The sequence below is a fragment of the Taudactylus pleione genome, unplaced genomic scaffold (genome assembly GCF_031769625.1).
Source record: "Taudactylus pleione unplaced genomic scaffold, aTauple2 ptg000354l, whole genome shotgun sequence".
Taxonomy (NCBI): Eukaryota; Metazoa; Chordata; class Amphibia; order Anura; family Myobatrachidae; genus Taudactylus; species Taudactylus pleione.
The window spans coordinates 2,169,714-2,191,346 of NW_028284755.1; the positions used below are offsets into that span (position 1 = coordinate 2,169,714).

General features: G+C 42.0%; 1 protein-coding gene across 1 annotated transcript in view; it reads right to left on the reverse strand.

Annotated features, from left to right (window-relative positions):
- Nucleotides 1-21,633, reverse strand: part of LOC148508593 (putative lysosomal acid lipase/cholesteryl ester hydrolase) — a 62,794-nt gene that overhangs the window by 38,154 nt on the left and 3,007 nt on the right. The window contains exon 3 of the mRNA XM_088444320.1: nucleotides 15,810-15,924. Coding sequence (XP_088300446.1) covers nucleotides 15,810-15,924 — 115 coding nt within the window. The remainder of the gene's footprint in view (nucleotides 1-15,809; nucleotides 15,925-21,633) is intronic.

Sequence of the window (21,633 nt, forward strand, 5' to 3'; positions counted from 1 at the left end):
GCGACGTGGCGGAGGAGCTGACGAAAGTAGAAAAGTGCTCTTACCACCAGTGGCCAGAGAGATCCACTTGTCCAACTCTGGACCAAATAAAATGTCACCTGCTTCTACAGCGCGTTTAGACTCAGCGTCCGCTTGCCAAGCACGAAGCCAAAGAGCCCAGCAAGCAGCAACAGCCTAAGCAGAGATCCTAGCGCCTACCTGGCCAACATCTCTGGAGGAGTCTTCCAAATATACTGCAGATTCCTGAATATGCTCCGCCAAGGTAATAAGATCCACCCGTGGAGTGTTTCACATTAGACCTTCCGCCACTGCCTTGTTGACCCAAGAGCTGACCAAGACCGGTCTGAGAAGTGCGCCAGCAGAATAAATGGATTGTAATGTACTTTCCGATTTCCGCTCCGAGCATTCCTTAAACGTATTAGCTCCTGTAACTGGAAGTGTGATTTTCTTCGACAGATGAAAACCCGAAAAATCTACAGGTGGCGGAGTCTCCCATCACCTTCTATTCTCTACAGGAAAAAGACAAAGGGAAAAAAACGCCTAGGGATCTGGAACTTACGGTCTGGATTCTGCCAGGCCGCTGCCATCTGTTCGTCTAACTTGCCGGATACCAGAAAAACAACAGAAGACTTCTGTTTCTTAGAAAACAAGGAGTCATCTAACGATTGTGGAGTCTCCGGGTCAGAAATGTGAAGCACTTCCCTCAGAGCTGGGATAAGCGCTTCAATACCCTGCGTTGCTTCAGCTTCCCTTCCTCCTCCTGGGACGAGTGATCTGCCCCATGTGCACCGGCTCTTTTCGAGCACATTCTAAAAATTGGGGCTGATGGGGCATAGAGGGGGGAGGAGCCAGTCACACTTTTAGATTCTTAAAGTGCCAGGCTCTATTCAACCTACAGTCTACACCCCAGTGTCTGTAGCTCCAGTGTCCCCTAGTGGATGAAGGAGAAAAATTCAAATCAGATTAAGGATTGAGTCATGAAAGTACATATAAAAATTAAGAAGCGTGTACTATAAAATTCAGATTGTGGGACAAATGTAACTGTTCACAATTTGCTAGAACCAGACTATTACATTTGGTCCTATGCGTGATTCTCCACCACATGTATACAAGATGTAAACTAGCTTCACAGGCCAAATGCCAGGTGACAGTCTCACAACAGAACTTGCAATAAATAGAATATATTCGCCTATAGAATATGTTTACAACCCAAGTGGCAGCCTGAGGTGGGAATACCTAAACCCATGTGCACTCACATGTAGACCAATAAATGTACATAGGGGCTGAACGGCTCGTGGCCTCGGGCCTCACCCTACTAAGTACCAATAGTTAATTGAGGGCCTGATATAGATATGCACGTTATTGTACAGCTGCAGGGAAGTGGCTGTGCAATACCGTACAACTAATATGCTAATGCCTGCAGGAGGCGTCTGAGGTAAAGAGATGCCTCCAGCCGACAACGCCGATCCGAGTGCTGTGCCTGAAGATGAAGCATCGGATCATCATTTACAGCATTGGCCACCTGAGTACGCTGAAGGTCACTCAGACTGTCCGCCTCGTGAGGCTTGCGAGGCCAAGACAATCTGCGTCCTGTGACGCTGACCCTGGGCTTGGCACTCCCAGGACATGCCATTTCCGGGAACGCAGGCCTGCGACGTCCCAAACGGATGCAGCATGTTATTCGGCTTGGAGGCACTGCGTGCTAACATTCAGGACTCTTTCTGCACATGTGCAGAACAGCTCCTGCGCATGCGCAGACCAACAAAAAAAGTCGGTATGTACATAAACCATCAGGTTTACATATATATCTGAATCAGGCCCTTTAAGTCTTTAAGGTGTGAACAGATGGAATGAAACGTAGGAAGTGGCGTCTTCAACCTCACCTGAGCAAACAGGACTGGCTCCTCCACTCTCATAGTGGAAATAAATACTACCTTATTTAATAAGACCTATGTTTACAAGTAACATTAGAATTCTAATGTAGATCAAAACCGAAATTTTACATTATAGCTTTGTATATGGTAGTCCTTGGCTGCATCTGAATTTGTGCTTAGTGAGAACCTTATATATAACACCGGTCAACACAAATTTTTAGTCTGGGTTCTGTATATCTGATTTTTATTTCCTTCACATTACTAATTAAAGAAAAAATAGTTTTACCCGAAAAAGTTTGCTTTTGTAGCTATCAGAATGAAATTACGGATTTTACGAAAATTTCCCTATTTTCATACTTTTATTGTATGTAAAAATGAAACAAACTTTGTTATAAATTTGAATTACTTTTATTTACCACATTTAAAAAAAAAAAAAAAAAAACAATCTACTGTAACAGAATATATATATAAAAAAAAGTTTAGAAATTAATATTTTTCGTATTTTGTTCTGTGATTGTATGGACTTTCTCGTATTAGTCCTCAAATATAATCCCCCATCATATTCTCATTGTATTGCCCCTGATAACGACGTTCAAAGTCCATCACATCTTGATGAAAACGTTCACCTTACTCTTCCGAATAGGCACCCATGTCATCTTTAAATTGGTCCAAGAGAGCATGTAACATATGCACTTTAAGGGACATTCTGCAACCCATGAGTTTAAAGTTATCAAGCATAGTTGAAATAAGCTCTTAGTAATTCTCAGCTCTGTTGTTTCCGAGAAAACCATGAACCACTGCTTTAAGTCTGTCCCATGCTTAGCTGCCTTTTCCCATGTGACAGGTCAAAGGGTTAGATCCTCCTTTTTTGTTACTACTCAGTTATCTGTGCATGAGTTGCTGACAGGCTGTGTTAAGTCTCCTCTACATCAGAGACTTATATGTTCTTACCGTGCACTGTTAATTATCCTACTTGTTACATGTAAAGTGATCTATTCTGCAGAACTACAGCTATATTATATAGATAATCATTCCAGTCTGTATTAATAAAAGGTTTACAGTTCCAGAAATCTCATCGCCTGTGCATTGAGAGATGGACATGGTTTAGCTATCTGCATAGTTACGCACTGTTTACGTGTAATGAGGGTCAGAATACCACTTGCTTTCCCCCCGCTCATCCCCTCCCTTACTTACTAACACACGCTTCTCCTTATATGGTCATTCAAAAACTTTTATATTTATTGATCATTGTAAAAAGGGACAAAAGCAAAAGTTTTTAAAAAATAAATGAAGGTTTTGGTTATTTTTCGATATAGAGAATCAGAAAGTAGTCATTAAAATAAAGACTCAAAAAAAAATTTTTTTTTGTTGACCGGTGTAATCTATGACTTCTGCCATGCCCACACAAAACCTGAAACAGTTTCAAATGAATTAAAACTTAGTCAAGTTTATCAGAATGGCTTGGCACAGAAGACAAACCTTAGACAAATATAAATGCCTAAGTATTGGGTGTAATCTACCCTCCAATTAAATGGAAAATCAGATCTGAGTAACACAACATCTGGCTGCATAAAATAAATATTTGGGGGCTCAAATTTAGTCATCTAAAAATAAAATTACTTTGTTAGGGGATGAAATACAAGCGGAGTCATTCTACAGGAGGATGAGGTCAGTAAATATAGACATTTTATAGTGTCTGCAGAATACTGCCAAGCTCAAAATTGATATGCTATTGAATACAGCATTTGCTAATTGAGCCATTACAGTATTAATATGCATTGCCTGGTGCCAATTTTTTTTTTTTATTAACAAAGGGTCAAAGGGCCAGCCACATATTTACATTTAAATGGTGGGGCTTTGCTAAGATCAAATTCCCGAAACGGAGGCATGTCCCCGCTTTTGCGAGTGAGGGAAGAAGCCAGGATCTCCGTCGGCTGACGGGAGATTTTCTGGCCTCTTCCTCTAAACTGCGGCGGCCGGCTGCGGGACCCCATGAGTCACCGCAGCCGCCGAGGTTACGCAGATTATCCGGATGCTGCATTGGACAACGCAGCTCGGATAAGTAACGCACAGGAGCCGTGATGCCTCCTGCTGCATTACCATATCTGCAAGCTTTGCAATTACAATCCTTGCAGAATTAGGCCCTCAGTTCTCAGCTGTTAAAGGGAGCATCGTGCAAATCATCCAAGAGGCCAACCACACGCACTGTAACCAGTCTCTTCGCAGGTGACAGGTCCGTTATGTCATTTTGCTTTCAATGTCCAACAGGGATTCATTGCACGTTACAGGGACAGTGTAGATCTTGGAAGTCAAATCTTTGTCCCTATCAAAATCAATTTCTCATTTATTATCTCTTCTTTCAAGGGTTTAAAGATGAATGCAGCAGACGACGTTGAGGTCCCTTAGAGGACAGTCTCTCTTGCTACTTAAAAATTCCTAAATATCTTTTTTAGTTTTACTCTAGCCAAGCCTTTACCTCGTTTCAGATGACTACATAGACATGCAACATTAGGGGGCACTCATGCCATATTTTTACATTTCTCATGAACACTACGCTTCAACTTGAGCCTGATGACTAGTGCGGCTTTTGGTCAATGGTGTTTATGCCACATACCTCAAAATTACAAACATATTTTAGCTATAGAGTGCAGGATCCCTGGGTCTCTAACGGAGCCTGCACAGTAGTTAGTGCTCACTTACTCTCGTCCTGCTAGGGGCTGGCAGTCGACATAAATAGCAGCAGCATCCAGTGGTTTGTAACAGATATCAATAGTAGCAAGCACACTGGGGCCCAGGGGCAATCCCAATTTGTTATGCGGAGGGGATTGGTTGTGGTTTTTGAATTGTTTTTTCCCAATCTTCTTTGATGGATTAGGCCACCAAGAATTTAATAGAGAATTTCTAAAATCATGAGCACTGAGCAAGACTTTACTGCACCGCACTTCTGTGAGAACTCAGAACTAGAAGATGTACTAAATACATTTACACACACACACATACTAGCTGTAGACACTCAGGGTTATATTTATTAAAAGTGGAGATGTTGCCCATAGCAACCAATCAGATTCTAGCTATTATCTTCTAGAAGATGCTAGATAAATGATAAGTAGAATCTAATCTCTATTTCTAAAGACCCGCACTTTAGTAAATATACCCCTCAGACTTTGGCAATGATGATCCCGGGCCCATCTATTCCTCCCAATTCATCTTCACGTGAAATAATTTTACATAACATCTGGTTAAATGCTCAGTAAAAGAGCTGCCTCTCAGGCAGTGCTGTTTTTAGGTACAGACTTAATGTTCTGCTCAAGAATTTAGCTGTGTACACACTGACCGACATATCAGCCGTTCATATGAATGGCCGATATATCGTGTGTGCGCCGGCAAGTGTGTACCAGCGGACATATCGCGTTGGCTGTGCTGCACAGCCAATGCCCAATATGACTGTGGATATATTGGGGTATCATGCTAAGAGTACGGGCGGCCAGCCGACCGCCTGTACAATTGCTGCACAAGCTGGCAGTGATTGACAGCTCAACTGGGCGGGCGCATGTAAATAACCCGGCCAGTTGCAACTTCAGTTACGACGAATTTTGCAGTCTATATACAGAACATATGTCCTGCACAGTCTGCAGATATAATCGGTAAAGTGTGTACCCACCTTTTCTCACTTATTTCCCATAAATGTGGGAAGGTTTTGATGAAGGGGTTACTTTTGGGACTGAATAGGGTTTGGCAAATAGAATCAAAAGATCATTAAAACACTGAGTACTTACACAGTGCAGGGCATTTGCAAAGCACACCCTAATGCCTTCATGGACTGCCCATCACACATCAAGGTGACGCCTACCCTACGCACACAAAATCAGCTTCTGCAAAATCCAAGTGTGATAGAGGCAGGGAGACCTTTAGAGGTGCACTCTGCAAAAGTCTAACTTTCACATTGATTTAAACTCCATCCTCCTACCTCTATAGTTCCACCACTTTCAATTGCATAAGTTAAACATTTTTTCTCTTACAAAACAGCTCTGTTTTACAGCTGAAATAAATTAAGAGAGTTGGGGCTGTTTGGGTTATGCGTGTCGCTCTTGTGCACGTGAAGATTTTAATAACATTGCTTTTAGTACATATAGAAATAATTTTCTCTGCCGATGTGCAGCATAGAAGGGCAGAATAGGTCTTGTGGATTCTGTCTATTCCAGAAATTGTATCCCCTGACCACCACGCATTGCTTCTCCAAAAAACAGACCATTTAAGAGAGAGATCATGAGATTTGAGTCCTCCTGTAGTGAAAGCCAGCCTCAGACTGCTGTCCCATTGGGTGGCCCCTGCAAAATGTAATATGAACCACACTATCTTGTGCTGAACACTGATGGCTTTTAGGGGTCAGTGTAATTAAGAAGATTACTACTGCTGGAGCATAAAAGGGCCCACCAATTGTAGCCCTCTGTGCAGCCTATGAGCAAATTCAGGAGCTTGTGTCGAACACCTTTTTGCCTGCGCGGTCATATTTTCAGAGTGCTACGGACCAGGTCACAACTCTGAAAGATGTGACGCACACTTCCTCTGCCCTGGGAGGAGATAAAAAGGGACAGAGAGCAAACAATGGAACTGTACAAAATGATTAACTCTGCAATATATAGCTCATAGCAATTAGGTATCGTTCGGTCATCCTTTATTATTTGCATTAGACAATCACATAAGAGAATAAAAAAACAATACTGTACAATCATTAGAGTGGAGAGCCCGGGTTATAAAAACACAAATAAATAATTATTTCAGTTACCAGTTGTTATGACGCAGATGTAAAGGTGAAACTCATATAAAAACAGAACAGTGTTTGGATTTATTTTTTTTGGTAAGTTTAAGCGTCAGTTGAACCTTGATTAAGTTATGCCATGACACAACATGGAATAATGCTGTTCCCGTCTGTGTAAATCAGCATAAAAGCCAAGTTCTGCAGTTTAGTACACAATGACCAGACTATTCCAAAATATAGACATTTCAAAGCTCTTATGTTACTTGAGAAATAAAAAGTACTTAAAATCTGAATATTGTTTTGATTACACCAGATTGGTTCTCATTTGGCAATATTGTCAACTCCCCCCAAAAAGGGGTTGAGTAGATTAACTGGACTTCACATTTCCATTAGGCAGATTTTGGCAGCTTTGCTCTAAGCCTTCAAGTCATTTCATGTACGGTCAGCGTTTGACAAAGGCGTGTATTCCAGTTCAGCTTCACACATTTCCAAGCAAAAATATGCCCTTCCTTAGCTCTGTTATTTCCAAGAATATGTTTGGTCATGGACATCTTGTCCTAGCTGCAAGGAAACCTCTAGCTGAAACTTGGCTCTTACATGTAGTATGATGTTTCTGATGTGTACTGGGCCATGGGAGTGCTAAATTTGTACAGCTGAAACCCTGCTGTTGATGCAGGCCAAATGAAGCATCTGTGTGAGGCCTATGTCACTGCACCACATCAATGTAGAACTCTTCACACCTCATTAACTCAAAGATCAGGACATACGTAATGAAGAAACTGTGTCATTTAAAATGGAAAGGATAATTCCTGCACATAAAAAATATATTTCATTGGCACTGATTCCAACAAGCTACTGTGCTTAGGAAAACAAGTCGGAATGTCATTGTAAAAAGACAGCTGTTTCCTAACACGGTCTAAAAGCATGAAAGGAAAACGTACTGCGTGACGTGCAATGGAGTGAGGACGTGGTCACAGTTCTGTCTGGAAAACAGGCACATTCGGTTCTGCAGCAGGAAGCATTCTAAAAGAAATACTCCAGACTTATGGGGTGAATTCAGAATTACGAGCAAGTCAGGATAGAAGTGTATGCAGATTTCACCCCTTGTAGTGGAACATAGTTAGATTAGCAGCAATTCTGCAGCCACCTCTAAATCACCCCCTTTGGCCTGGTGCAGAGTGAGTACTATGACAGTTGGCACAGAGTACCTTGGCTGAATTTGCATGTGCATGCCCAGAACAGTGTGTCCGTGCATTTGCACCTATTGCAAAACTCTGCCATGTCCCTGGATGAGCTGAACAGGGTGGGATGGGGAATTTTAACGTATGCCAAGTACAGTCATGACGTGTTTGCACAAATCTGCCATTTGGGCGCCCAAACCACAGACTTTTTGCACATTTCTGAAAGCCTCCTCAGGAGGGGAGAGCAGAAATGCCGATGCCAGTGGCTGTTCTCCCCTAAATGAGCAATTGAATTGCTCCATTGGGCACCTGGCACTGACAGCCGCTGGCGTTAACAACTGAATCTCCCCCAAAGACTGCTATAGAAACTCAAAAACAATAACATTTTACTTTATATTACATGTCAATTTTGTTGTTGCTCTATTTATGTGTCCCTAAAGTGTTTTCCTACTGAAAATACAGTAAATCTAAGTAAAGTTTTCTAGAAAAGCCGTATTTATGATGATGGTTTGTATAGCCTGGCATACCAGGTGCTGGACTACACTGTAGTTGCCATTTAGTTTAAATTACAGAGTCCCCCTCAGGGGACAATACATAGCGTTCCCACTAGACTGCGGGCAGGGCGCTGGGGGTGCCGGCAGGGAGCTTCTGCGTGTGCTCCCGAAAAAGGGGGCTCGGGCAGCCGGGGAGGTGCACGTCTCAAATTGGTCACACTAAAGGATGTGCCCAGCACTTCCGGAGGTGCTAGATTTCCCCCAAGCTGAATAGAAAGCGTGCGCATGCACACGGCATCTATTCACTCGTCGGTGATCGATCACCGCAACTTTTCCAGCCCGCGGGAAGGCTCAGGGCAAGCTGTTTAGCGGGGCGCCACTAAAAGGGCAGGGCACCTTTTATTCTTTTAAAATCGGGCAGGTCGCAGCGCCCCGTTAAAACAGCCTGGCGGGAACACTAATATAATGAGCAATTATGTATTTTAGAAATAACATCTTGGAGGGTATTAATGAAGACTGGCACACAGGTAACAGTACTGTAACCCTATATTGTGCCACATAAACTTAAACTTAAATTTATTAAAGGGCAATTAGAGTAGCTTTCATGAAAAACTACTCTATGCCCTTTCATTTGTATACTTTTAGTATGCAGATCGTATTTCCCATACTTGTAATAACAAATGTGATCTGCCAGGGCTTTCCCCCCGATACCCCGCCAGCCACTGTGATCAGCTGTGTGGTCTAAATAGACCACAAACTGATCCCTGGGAAAAAAAATAAAATAAATAAAAAAAAACCCAAACCACATAAATGACTCAAGAGACCGGAGATCGGTGCCCCGGTGAGGTCCTCTGGGGCTTCGGTCAGGTGGTCTCCGGGCTCCTGCACTGTGACCCTGGTCAGCTGCTGCATAGAGCAGCTGACCGGGGTCACAGTGCAGGAGTCTGGAGACCAGCTGACCAGGGGTGTTGGACTATAGATAGACAGTAAAAAGGAAGACAATGTCTAGATAGATACCAGATGTTAGACAGTCAATAGGTCGACTGGGACAAAAGGTCGACACACTAAAGGTTGACATGTAAGAATGTCAATATGTACGAATGGTCGACATGGTCAAAATGTCATGGTGAAAATGGTCGATACAAAAATAGTCAACAAGTTGTTGTTTTTTTTCTTCTAGGGTTGGGTTTAGGGTTAGGCACTTACCGGAGAGTTAGAGTTCGGCACTAGAAGGGATGGTTAGGGTCAGGCACCTACCCCGACGGTTAAGGTTAGGCACCAGGAGGGAGGGTTAGGGTGAAGATTACGGCTAAAAAAAAAAAAACATGTGTCAACCATTTTCATGTCGACCTTTTGATCCCGACGACCTTCTTACATGTCGACCGTTAGTGCGTTGACCTTTTGACCCTGTCGAACTATTGACTGTCTAACATCTGGTGTCTATCTAGACATTGTCTACCTTTTTACTGTCTGTCTATCTGTTAATCCACACCCCTGACCGAAGCCCCAGAGGGAGGATTTCACTGGAGCCCCGATCACTGAGGTAACTGTCAGTGAGCGGGGGGAAGGGGGGGGTGTTTTGTTGAGTCGTCAGCAGCGCATGTGCGGACACTTTCTCACTGTATTTTTTTGCAAAAAATACAGTGAGAACACTTAGGGGATGATTCGCAGGGACAAGCTGTGGGTTGTCACCCACAGCTTAGCGAGCGGCCAGGAGGCCGGGTAATAAAAAAAAAAAAAAAAAAAAAGCAGCCGCCCAGATTCAGAGCGAGCGCTAGCTTTTTGCGAGCGCCTCTGAATCAGGCCAAGAGCTTTATCGCAAGCTCTGTCCCTGCAAGGGATTTTTGATAAATTCCTGTGATATTTCCTAAATTTGCAATACACATCTATCAAATATCACACTACAACCGCATTTGAAATGCGGATTGTAGTAAATAGGGCCCTTTGTATCTGGAACAAACCATGCAGCAGTGCAAGGGGAGCAAATATTTTTTATTTTGGACAGGCCCCTCTCATATCTAAATCTCTCAGCACATTTTATATCTTCCTCACCTGCAGTGCAGCTTGGTTTTACCCAGGTGCACAGTTACTTGCTCTATTTTGCTTTGCACCCAACTTATCAGCCCCTTTATGTTCTCTCTGTGTTTCCGTGGGTTTCCTCTGGGTGCTCCTGTTTCCTCCCACAATCCTAAATATACTGATAGGTTAATTGGCTTCTGACAAATAAATGATACCTAGTATTTATATGTATGTGTGTACATGCACTAGCAAACTACTTCATGTTGGCTGACTGCAGACTCCTCACAAATGCCGATTGCGTTCTTTGTTGCACATACGTATATTTTGTTTTTTGTGTGCGTGTTTTAGAGATATATATTATTCAAGGGTCAACAATTGCTACTTTTGTATTTCAGATACTTTTTTTTTTTTAAATGTAACTTAATAGCAAATGCACATTTCACAAGCAAAAAAAATGGTTAAAAACATGTTTGCAAGTGTATGAGGCATAGACCTGATGTACAGATGTGTCTACATACATTTAACCTCTATATGCTACAAGTTGCATTAAACATAAAGCGTGAGCACCGTATGACTCGGTAGCTCAGAGTGTCTTTTTGTGCGACTTTTTATATTCAAATGCGTCTTATTAACAAAGCGATGTGAACAAGACTCACAAGCAGTTTCTGTTGATTAAAATCACGCTTCATGCCTATATTGTGTGTGTGACTGCGGGTGTAACTGCATGCCAAATATTACGTTAGTGTTAGCGGCTGTATCACTGTAATGTAGTATTTTGCACACAGATACACCCAAGGTCGCATACAGCATACAAGTTACATCATTCACAGACATATCGTCTGTACACACTGGCCAACGCACACACGATATATTGGCCAGTGTGTACTCAGCGTTATACTGAAGGGAACAGGTTATATCTGCCATTGAAGTTTTGTCACATTATGTGGTGCCTCAAAGAAGGTTTCTGGCTTGACACTAGAGTTCTCTATGGGCCATGTTTTGGAAGTTGAGTGATTATTGGTAAACTGCCCATGTATGTAAATCACACTGCGCAATCGTCAAAGTACTTTACCGTAGTCACTCGCTGCAACTTTTTTTCCGCAGTGTAATTGACAGGCCGGCAACAATTGGGGGGATTTAATGGGAATTGGTGGCAAATTTTTCCTGTTTTTTCCTCAATACACTTCAAGCAAGATTTAAAAGACAATCTCTTAGGTTCTCAGTCCTTTGAAAATAGGGTTTAGTAATATTTTTTTCATAAATGGGATCATTTTTGTATTCCAATATCTATGGTAGATTTGTACAATTTCACCCTTTGGTGTCAACATGCTAGGAATTCCAAAATTCTCCCATCATTTGTTACAGTTATTTAGTAAATCATATAGGGGGGGTACTCAATTTGGAGCGAAAAGTCCGTGCTGGACTTTTCACTCCACATGGGAGGTTTTCCGGGGATAAAGTCTCGAGCGTGTGCCCGCTTTATCCCCGTATTCAATTAGGAATCAGCGAAAACGGGAGCCGGAGGAAAGGCAAGTATCGCCAAAAACGGGAATTTTTAGGAATTGTTACTGGGACCCGCCTAAAGATGTCCAGACATGGGGGATCACTATGGGTACCCGTTTTGGCTGCTGAAGGGAAGTCGGGTTTTTAAAATAGCAACAGCAGGGTGCTTTTTTGCGCCTGTGAAGAAGGGGTGCAAAATAGCACTTAGGTTTTTTTTTTGCAAAAAAAAATCTATCAAATTTGGGGTACATGAAAATGGGTGCAAGCATATTTTTAAGTCCCTAAAGTGTATTTTGAAAATTCTTCGAAAATGCACATGCTGCTACCACTCGCATTCCTTAAAACACATGCCGCATACTTGGGAACCCCCGCCCTGAATTAATTTCGTTATTTAAAAACTTGTTCCCCATATTTTAATTTTTTTTTAACCCCAAAATTAAAATAATTTTTTTGGGGTGTCTACTTTTTTTGACACAGTTAATTTTTTAGGGGCTATTCCCAGTGGTGCAGGCTATTTTTATTTAGCCTGCACCCCTAAACCCTAATTCTGCACTTTTTTTCTCCATGTAAAACATGGTGAAAACTTATCCCCGTTTTTTTTCAAAGACTTTAAACATCGGAGAAAAGTCTTTGAAATTGAATACAGGAATAATTCAAACATGCGAAAATGACGTGATTCCGACTTTTCGCAGCCTAATTGAATACGGCCCATAGAGGGAATTCAGTTCTGTACTACATGCTGACGAATAATTTTAAAAACGGCCGACTGCCCACATATCAGCCAGTTACAGTAGTGCCAACATGACAAGTTCGCTCTCCTACCTCTTTGGGGTTCAAGGGAAAACCTGCGATGTCGAAGCTGGAATTTTGCGAATGGCCGCCTAAGCGCCATTTTAGATAAACTCACTCTTTAGTACATGTGGCGATATTACTATTAGCATCATGCGATTGCATCTGTGACCATTGCCATAAGTTACGGTGATTCATCAAAAGCCCATTTCATGACTTTACGTAGTTTGGGTAAAGTCTGGATAAAGTGTGTACAGTATGTCAAAATTGGATTGCATTAGCTAAACAGAGCAAATGGCCACGGGACAACTAGCCTGTGTAGACAAGCTTCATGGACATAACGTCTGCTCTCACTCCAGGTGGACCTGCTCGAATACAGCAAGAGGGACGTTTGTTACACCTTCCATTAGCAGGCTTCCTACAATAAAATACCTTCAAAGCCAAGAGTGTTATCTGAGGTTTGGGTCTTGTAGCTGTGCTAATTTGCATCCACACAGGCCCTGGGAGAACAAAGACCAGTATTTTGGAACCTGAAAAGGGTGGGGGCTGCTGGGGCATGAGCGAGTCATGGAACTATAAGGCTCAGCATTCCACACTGCTAGATGTTCACTTAGTTTAAGTGAGATTTAAGTGCACAATTTGTCATACACACATTAATATGCACAATTGCGCTGTTAACTAGTCGCATATTAGCGAATGCATAAGATCCTGTATGAAAACGCTGTTTATTAGCTTCATGCGCACGCATCTGCCCCAAGTTAACTAGCGTCTTTACATCACACCCCGCTTGCTTACACATTACATATTCACATAAAGGGTTTAATAAGCTTTAAAGTATAAGATTTAAGTTTGTTCATTTAGCATAAATGCTGTGAAATAAAGATTATTTGGTAACTAAGGTTTTATACATGATAAGTAAGCCGTGATTGGTATTGTACTGATGCGTACTCTTTCAACAGTATTCCGGTACCACTGGTGTGGAGATCGCATCATGCATTCTCAACTTATGGACCGCAGAGACTTCAAGCAACAAAATGTACATTATATGAACAACTGTTAGGATGTTGCATGAGGCAGGAAACCAGAGACCCCAGTTGTTAGAGGCTGGGTTGTGTCTATTTGAATCAACCTGTTAAATGCCTTGTAACATATGCTCTCTCCTTTAGGACCAATGGTATTAGCAACAAACTTCTCTATTGTGTTGTTTATTTCTGGGGGGTATAAATATGTGTGCTGACCCTGGGTTCCTAGTCTTTATGCTGAATGCTGATTGACTAGGGATTTCTTGCTGATGCCTAACATCTGGACCAGAGAGCGCTGCGTATGTATAATTGTAATTGGGTCTGTATAATCTCTTTGCGCTAAGATTATATGAGGATCATAGCGTGTAACTGCTGTACTTTTACTTGAATAATACTTTGTGCTTTGGAACCACAGATTCTAGGTCTGGAGTCTTTATTTACTGTATGACTGCGTATGCAAATTAGCGTCATCCTTAGAGGTTTATAGGTAGGATATTAGAAGGTACAGGCAGGGGTATATAGAGGTTCAAAGGCAGAATCCTTAGGAAACAATGTGCCATTCTGGAATGTCACAATGCATGGATGCCGACTAACTGAATTCCATCCATTGATACATGTGTCACCAGTGGTCAGAAGTATCGCTATGGCTATCCCCACCCATCTTATATCAGTATATGCCAGACAGTATATTTTGACTTTTTGTGGAAAACCAGGTACCTGTAATCCCTCCTTCACTATACACGCAATGGACACCCAGTTAAACATGCATATTTGATACAGGGCTTATTCATTTTCAATATTTTGCCGGAAACCCTCTGAAAACAGACATTTTCTGAGGAATCCTGCAAAATGTAAGTAACCCCTGAAGGCATGAAGGGTTGATATCTACTGAGGTACCTCCATTTTTTATTAGGGAAATAGCCACCATAGGTTTCTATTGGGCATGTGAAATTATATAATATACCAAACTCCAAACACTAGCTCCAATTTAGCTAACACAATGTTAAATGGCGCTGTAGCCAAAGGGATATATTTGCACAAACTTTTCAGGAGAGGAATGAGAAGGACCCGATGCAGGTATAAGCGACCACTCTACTTTTTAATCAAAGCCTATGACCCTGCATCTATGTACTTTTCAATTAATTGCAGCGATAATAAATTTCTTATTCCCGCAATAAGGAATTATAAATCATTGGGGCTAAACTGCGATTATAGATAAATATGCCCAATAGTAATTTTTACTTTGGGGATGCAGTCAGGAAGCCGACGGTCGAAATGCTGACCGCCGGCTTCCTCACTGTCTAATCCCGGCAGGGGTCTAATGACAGGAGTCGAGATCCCGACTCCTATCATTTTACCTACGCCGGGAGCCAGACACCCGGCATACCGATCGAAGGTAAGCCGTACGCGGACAGTCGCAGGGGGGGGGGGGGTGTTAGGGGCTCCTGGTGGCGGGGGGGGCTTTGGGGGGTTGGGGTGAGTTCAGGTTAGGCTAGGGGAATGGGGGGTTAGGGTTAGGTACTATGGAGGGTTAGGTTTAGGCACTAGTAGGGGGGGGTTAGGTTTTGGCACTAGGGAGGGGAGGTTAGGGTTAGGCACCCCTAAAGGTGGGTTAGTGGGGGGGCGGTTAGGTTAGTTAGTACTTACCTATAGTGTAGTCGGGATCTTCACTGGTGCCGGGCTTGCGGCGTCGGGATTTGAAAGACATGGGTCCGGTGGTATTTCATACCTATCCTTTACTTTGTGATTGTAAATGACAATTGGTGATATTTATGAAAGCTAGTGCCAGGTAAAATAAGACCTTTTCATCAGGACTGTACATTAACAAACTATATAGCTATATGCAGCAGAATAATTTTTTCCCTGGCACTAGTTGTAGCAGCCACCAGAGCAATTTTTATAAGGAGGGATTGATTTTTCCTAGAGTGTTTGATGCCATATTGCCAAATCTGGCTCTCCCCTCATTTGCATACGGAAGCTTGACACTTTCCAGCAGAAAAGGGGAGGAGTCAGACTACAAAAAAAAACAACAATAGCTAAAAAGTAGCCAACAAACCATAAACATTTTTTTAGGCCTTGAATGCGGATTTAGATGTTCATTTTTTATATCAAGTACACTTTAATTAGCCACATTGTAGGTGATATGACACCATTTAAAATATACATACCCGTATAAGGATATTTCACACCATGCGGTATCCTGTTAACACTCAAGATATAGCCATCGTCAGTGACCACCTCGTATTCTTCACTGGGGTATCCCCTGTATCTGATCAGTTCACTCTGCAACACAATAATATTATAGTGTATTCTAAGATCTACACATACTGCATATATGTACATATAACATTGTTACATACAGGCTGAGAGCAAAAATGTGCGCGTGAGGGGGACAAATTGCAGTAATGTTGCTTCTATACCGTTGTAACGGTAATTCACCCACTTTGTACCTAATTAGATTGAGCCCCCTCTGATGCCCCTTTGGTTAACATTTTAATGGTGGATCTTAAAGAAAGGATTTTATTTATACACTAAAAAATATTATTCAATTGTAAATAATTAAAAGGAAGTTAACTAAAAATGGAAAACTAAGCCATAGCTGCAGAAGTGGACCAACAGGTATAACTTGGGTCACATTTTATAGTTCTTTTTAGCCATTTAACCAGAATAAAATCGATCCCAACAAAATATTGTGAGTTTCAGGAAAAGGTCCTTTAGCAAAACGGATAATTTTATTCCTTCCTCTAATTGATCCAAAATGTGAAATCAGCCTAAATACTTTATAAAGTAAAATAAATTTGCATAGCATTAGCCTGTATGGTGTTGAATTTATATGTGAGGAGGAATTAAACAATTTTTTGGCTTTGATACTTTAGTAAGGTTGTACCTTCCATTTGCTGAGCAATGGATTGCAAACTAAAGGCCCTACATACACCTACCGACAGATCGCCGGATCCTGCAATGGGATCGGAAATGCTGACAGGTGGCCATCGATGTTCCGTGATCATTCGGATGGGTGAAATCGTGATCGGCAAATCAGTGAAATCCAACATTTTGGATTTCACAGATCCTAAAAGGCTGTGTTGCGGGATCGCAACATAGCGGCAATCCATCACTAGTGTATGTGCCCCTTAAGCCTTTTGACTGCATTAGCAACACTTTATAACATAAGGAATTCAAAGCACCAGATGAACTTGTTCACTCAACTCAAAGAAATGTATGCGTGTTACAGTATAATGGCTAGTGAGTCAGGAGAATATCAGTCATCGATGTGACTGTGTGAATGCACCATACTGCATTATGGCATTATAACAAAAACATTCCTTGAAAGTGAAAGTTACGGAGGAGCTAACAGCAAAACGTCCAATAAGTAACTAAAAACACAGAACAATGGCTTACTCTGAAAACCATTCAGGAGTTGCTCACTGCACACTTCCTTTGAACATCTGACAACCCAAGTCAGTGGTCTGATCAATAAACTGTCCTAATGAGAGCAATTACTCCAACAAAGGGGTAGATCTACTAGAACTTCTAAAAATGAAACGTAGTAAATTATATTATCTGAATGTTTGCTATGGGCAACACCACTTTTGATATTTGCAAGCTTGAGCATATATACCCCAAAGACTTTTCCTCTGCATGTTATATGTTAATCAAAAATAACAGAGATACTGTAACTTTGTCATTGTATAATTTTTTTTCTCTCACGCAAAGTATTATGCCTCCCCTCCATACACACACATACGATAACCGCAGTACGAGCCATCAAACGTTGAGAACTAATACAAGTCAGGCTTAAGAACTTATCATTTCTGCTTAAAGGAAGGTCACAGATTAGCTCCATAATGTTCCACCTACTACCCATCATTGCTCTCTTCCTCTAATGTTTTATTTACATACAGGAAAAACAGTATACAGTTTTTCCAATCACTGTGTTGACATTCACAATATTGACATAAGGTTGACATTTATGATGTCGACAGGGTTAAAATGTCAACATAGGAAATCTCAATGAGGGTTATGGTTAGAATGACAGGAAAAAACAGTATGTAAACCTTCTAATAAAGCTGACATGCTGAATGTTAAAAATGGCTGACACATTTTTTTTTTTTAATCATAACCCTCCTCCATGTGCCTAAACCTAAGCCTAGCCCTCCCCCTAGTGCTTAACCCTAACCGTCCCTTCTGGCAGCTAAACCCTAACCCTTCCCCCAACCATAACAGTATGTTAAAAAAACATATGGCGACCATTTTTTGCATTGACCATTTAAAACGGTCGACCTTTTAACCCTGTCGACTATTTGTCAGTCGACCTTTTGACCATGACGTCGTATTCCCTGTCGATCATCTGGTGTCGACCTATTGGATGTCGAACTTCCATCCGGATACCGACTATACAACGATGTAGAAATAATGAATGTAGAGTGCGTATACTGAACAATGAAAAACTTGTCAGAAACTGCAAATGTCTTTATACTGCATCTACTGGCAGCAAGGCCAGATTAAGGAAGGGGGGGGGGGGCGCATGTACCCCCGCCTCAGATCATATCGGTTTCCGCGTTCCACAGCACAGGCGCGGCCAGCGCTGTAGCAGACGCTGTCTAAGACATCCTTTACAGGAGAGACAATGTTGCAATTGGTATTATATTCCAGGGAATGGTGTTTTCAATATACTATAGGGTGATAAGTCCAATATATAGACAACAACGATTGGACAAATCAGATACACCTGATATATGTAGTACATTCACCCTTTATTTTATTCTCACCATATACATTCCCATTGTACATAAATAACAGACATACTTTGGAATAAGATTGGATAATTAACACAGTGTATACATTTGTGGAAGAAAGGAGAGCTGTCGGACTCCCTGGAATATAATACCAATTGCAACATTGTTTCTCCTTGATCTATGTCCTTGAATGTGTCAATAAGAGTAACACATACAATTGTGAATACTCCTATTGTATTGATACATCTATAGACTATCCCCTTTCTAATACATATAAATACATACTAATGATATCTGACCATGTGGAACAACTAATGACATTGATGGGAGGGAATAGATGTAGTCAACAAATTGACTAGTATATATGTGACATCTAACATAATATATAATTCTAGCCCTATTCCCCCACTTATAAATATATATACAGACTTGTACTGGCTATACAATCTATTTTAATACACTATCTCTAACTTGAATCACACGTTTTTTTCTGTTCTTTTTAATATCTCACAGACTGTTAATGAATACAATACAATTTTTAAGATAACAATAAAAGGTATATTTTAATAAATACTGTGCATCAACCAAGACAACCCTTTCTGTATAGCTAGAAGTGATATGCTTGTACTTTAACACAATAATTGGAGATGGGGTTCTGTGTCCCTATGGCCAGGTCCTGGTTTTATTTTACCCCCTGGACGTAATAGGTTTGTATGCCTCTGCACAGTTTACATCTTTATTCGATATTTGCCTGGATTATACAGGTTTTTTGAGCGCTTGTCCCTGCTTCTTTACTGAGATTGCGTATTTATCATGTTGCATAGCAACTCTCTTTTGAAGCACCCATTGGCTAACACACTGGTCACGTGCGCAGGGGTTTGAGTGCCGCGGTGGAACACACCGCTGTTCAGCACGCAACAACCGTGTTGTGTTATACAATGCCTCTATGATGCGACAAAAGTGACGTGGCTTCACTTGGCTAAAAGCGGGTATCCACTACTAGATACACAAACGAGAGCACGATTACGACGTTGCAATCGTGCTCTCGTTTGTATATCTAGTTATGTGCCTAGACTGAACGTTCACTTGTTAAGTCCAGGCACATCCATCATCCCCGCACATGCTGAACCTGACTGGAACATCAGGTTGACCAGCAAGTATGGGCGATGATAGATGTCGGAAGCGACCAGCATGCACGAGCATCGATGGTTACTTCCGACAAAAACATGCCCGATGCATGCGTGATTTGCAAGAGATTGCACGATAACGACGTCGTTATCGTGCAATCGCTTGCTAAAATCGCCTAGTGGATACAAGTTGGAAATGTAGGTTATCAGTAAGCCCTTTTTTTTGTTTTTACACGTGAAGTTTGGCACTCTGGAAAAGAAACAGTAGGCCGGGGTGCACTCCTACTTTAGTAGAAGCAAATAGGTACAGTATCCTGTAGACAGAAAGAAGCATCACTCCACATACTTTTAAATTAGTGTAAATATGTACCCTCAGGAAAAGACCCATAGAGGTCTTGAAATATTGGTCGCTATTAATACAGATTTAAACTATTTTAAAAGTCTGTGGAGTGCAGCTTTTCTACAGAATACCTATATGCTATATATAATATCAATATTTACCACCCAATTGTACCGTAATTCTCTCTCTAAAGCCTTAATCCAGCTGACTGGCAGCTAAACAAATGACTTCATTCTTTTATAAGGTACAAAGTACAGAAGCCATCCTTGCTGTAAGCATTGGTCATACAACCCTTTAGATAACAGCTATTTCACAACTTTATTTACATATGGAGGAGCCTAAAGCTGGGTACACACTGGCAGATATATTGGCAGATCAATTGATCTGCCAATATAGTGTGTGCCCGTCGGCAAGTGTGTACCAGCGATATGTCTGTGAATGACGTAGTTCACAGACATATCGGCGTCGGCTCTGCTGTACAGCAGATAGCACGATGGACCGATATATCTGCCATGTGTATGGACGATCAGCCGACCGCCCGTACACTTGCAGCAGAGGCAGTGTACAGATGATGGTTGTTGTGTGTATGAACAACCAACATCTGCAGATCACTCGATCGGCAGATATATCTGTTAGGCGTGTACCCAGCTTTAGGGCCTGATTCAGAGGTGGTAATAGAGTAAAGCTGGGTATACACTGGCAGATATCAGCCAACTGCTCATACACTTGCTGCAGAGGCCGAGGGTGGGGGAGACGTGACTCCCGGCCAGTGGAACTCGCGACCAGATGATGGTTGTTCAGGGTGTATGAACAACCATCATCTGTGGATATATCTTTTAGGGAATGGGGAGGTAGGTTCATATCCCAACACCAGAAGCCCAACAGTTCAGTATCCCGACATGGACAAGTAAGTCCTCCCCCCCCCACCCTAACCTCCCAGGGGTGGGGTGCCTAACCCTACCCTCCCCCCGATGGTTTCTAACACTAACCCCCTCACCCTAAACCTAAGTCTCCCGGGGGTGCCTAAACATAACCCCCTCTTCCCTGGGAAGCAGCTCATACTTACCCAGCCCTGGACGTTCGGCAGCCTGGGATGCCGATGCCGGTATCTTGATCCCCTTCGGGATATCGGCGTCTGCATTTTGCCGGGCGGCAGGATTCTGGCTTCGGTATTTAGACGGCCGGCATCTCAACTGCATCCCCTTTTAGGTGTGTACCCAGCCTAAGAAATAACTGTATACCTGGACAAACCATGTTGCAATGCAAGGGGTGCAATTACATACATTTTTTTCATGCAGCGTAATACTGGCTGCTTTTGCATGTAGCCCACAAATGCTGGACAGGATTATTTTTACACTGCAATTTAGATTTCAGTTTGGACACACCCCTCCCAAATCTAAATCTCTGAACATTTTAAATCAGCCCAACCTGCAATGCTATATGGTTTTACCAAGATACAGTACAAAGCTACTTGTGCTATCTAAAGCTGCGTACACATCAGATGACCAGTAAAAGATGTGATGGTCGTCCAGATTTCCCTTGAACTCCGGAACAAACGATATAGTGCATACACACTGAGCAATTTTCCAAACGACCAAACGATATATTATGAGTCGCTTGGTCGTTTCATCGTTAACTATATAATTGCTGCATGTGGGGGCAACCTGAAGATGCGACAGATGACGTCGCGGGAGCGCGCATAGTGCGTACACCCTTCACAAGTTAAACGATTTGTCGTTCTGATCCGTCGGAAATCTGGCAAATCGTTCAAAATATCATCTAATGTGTA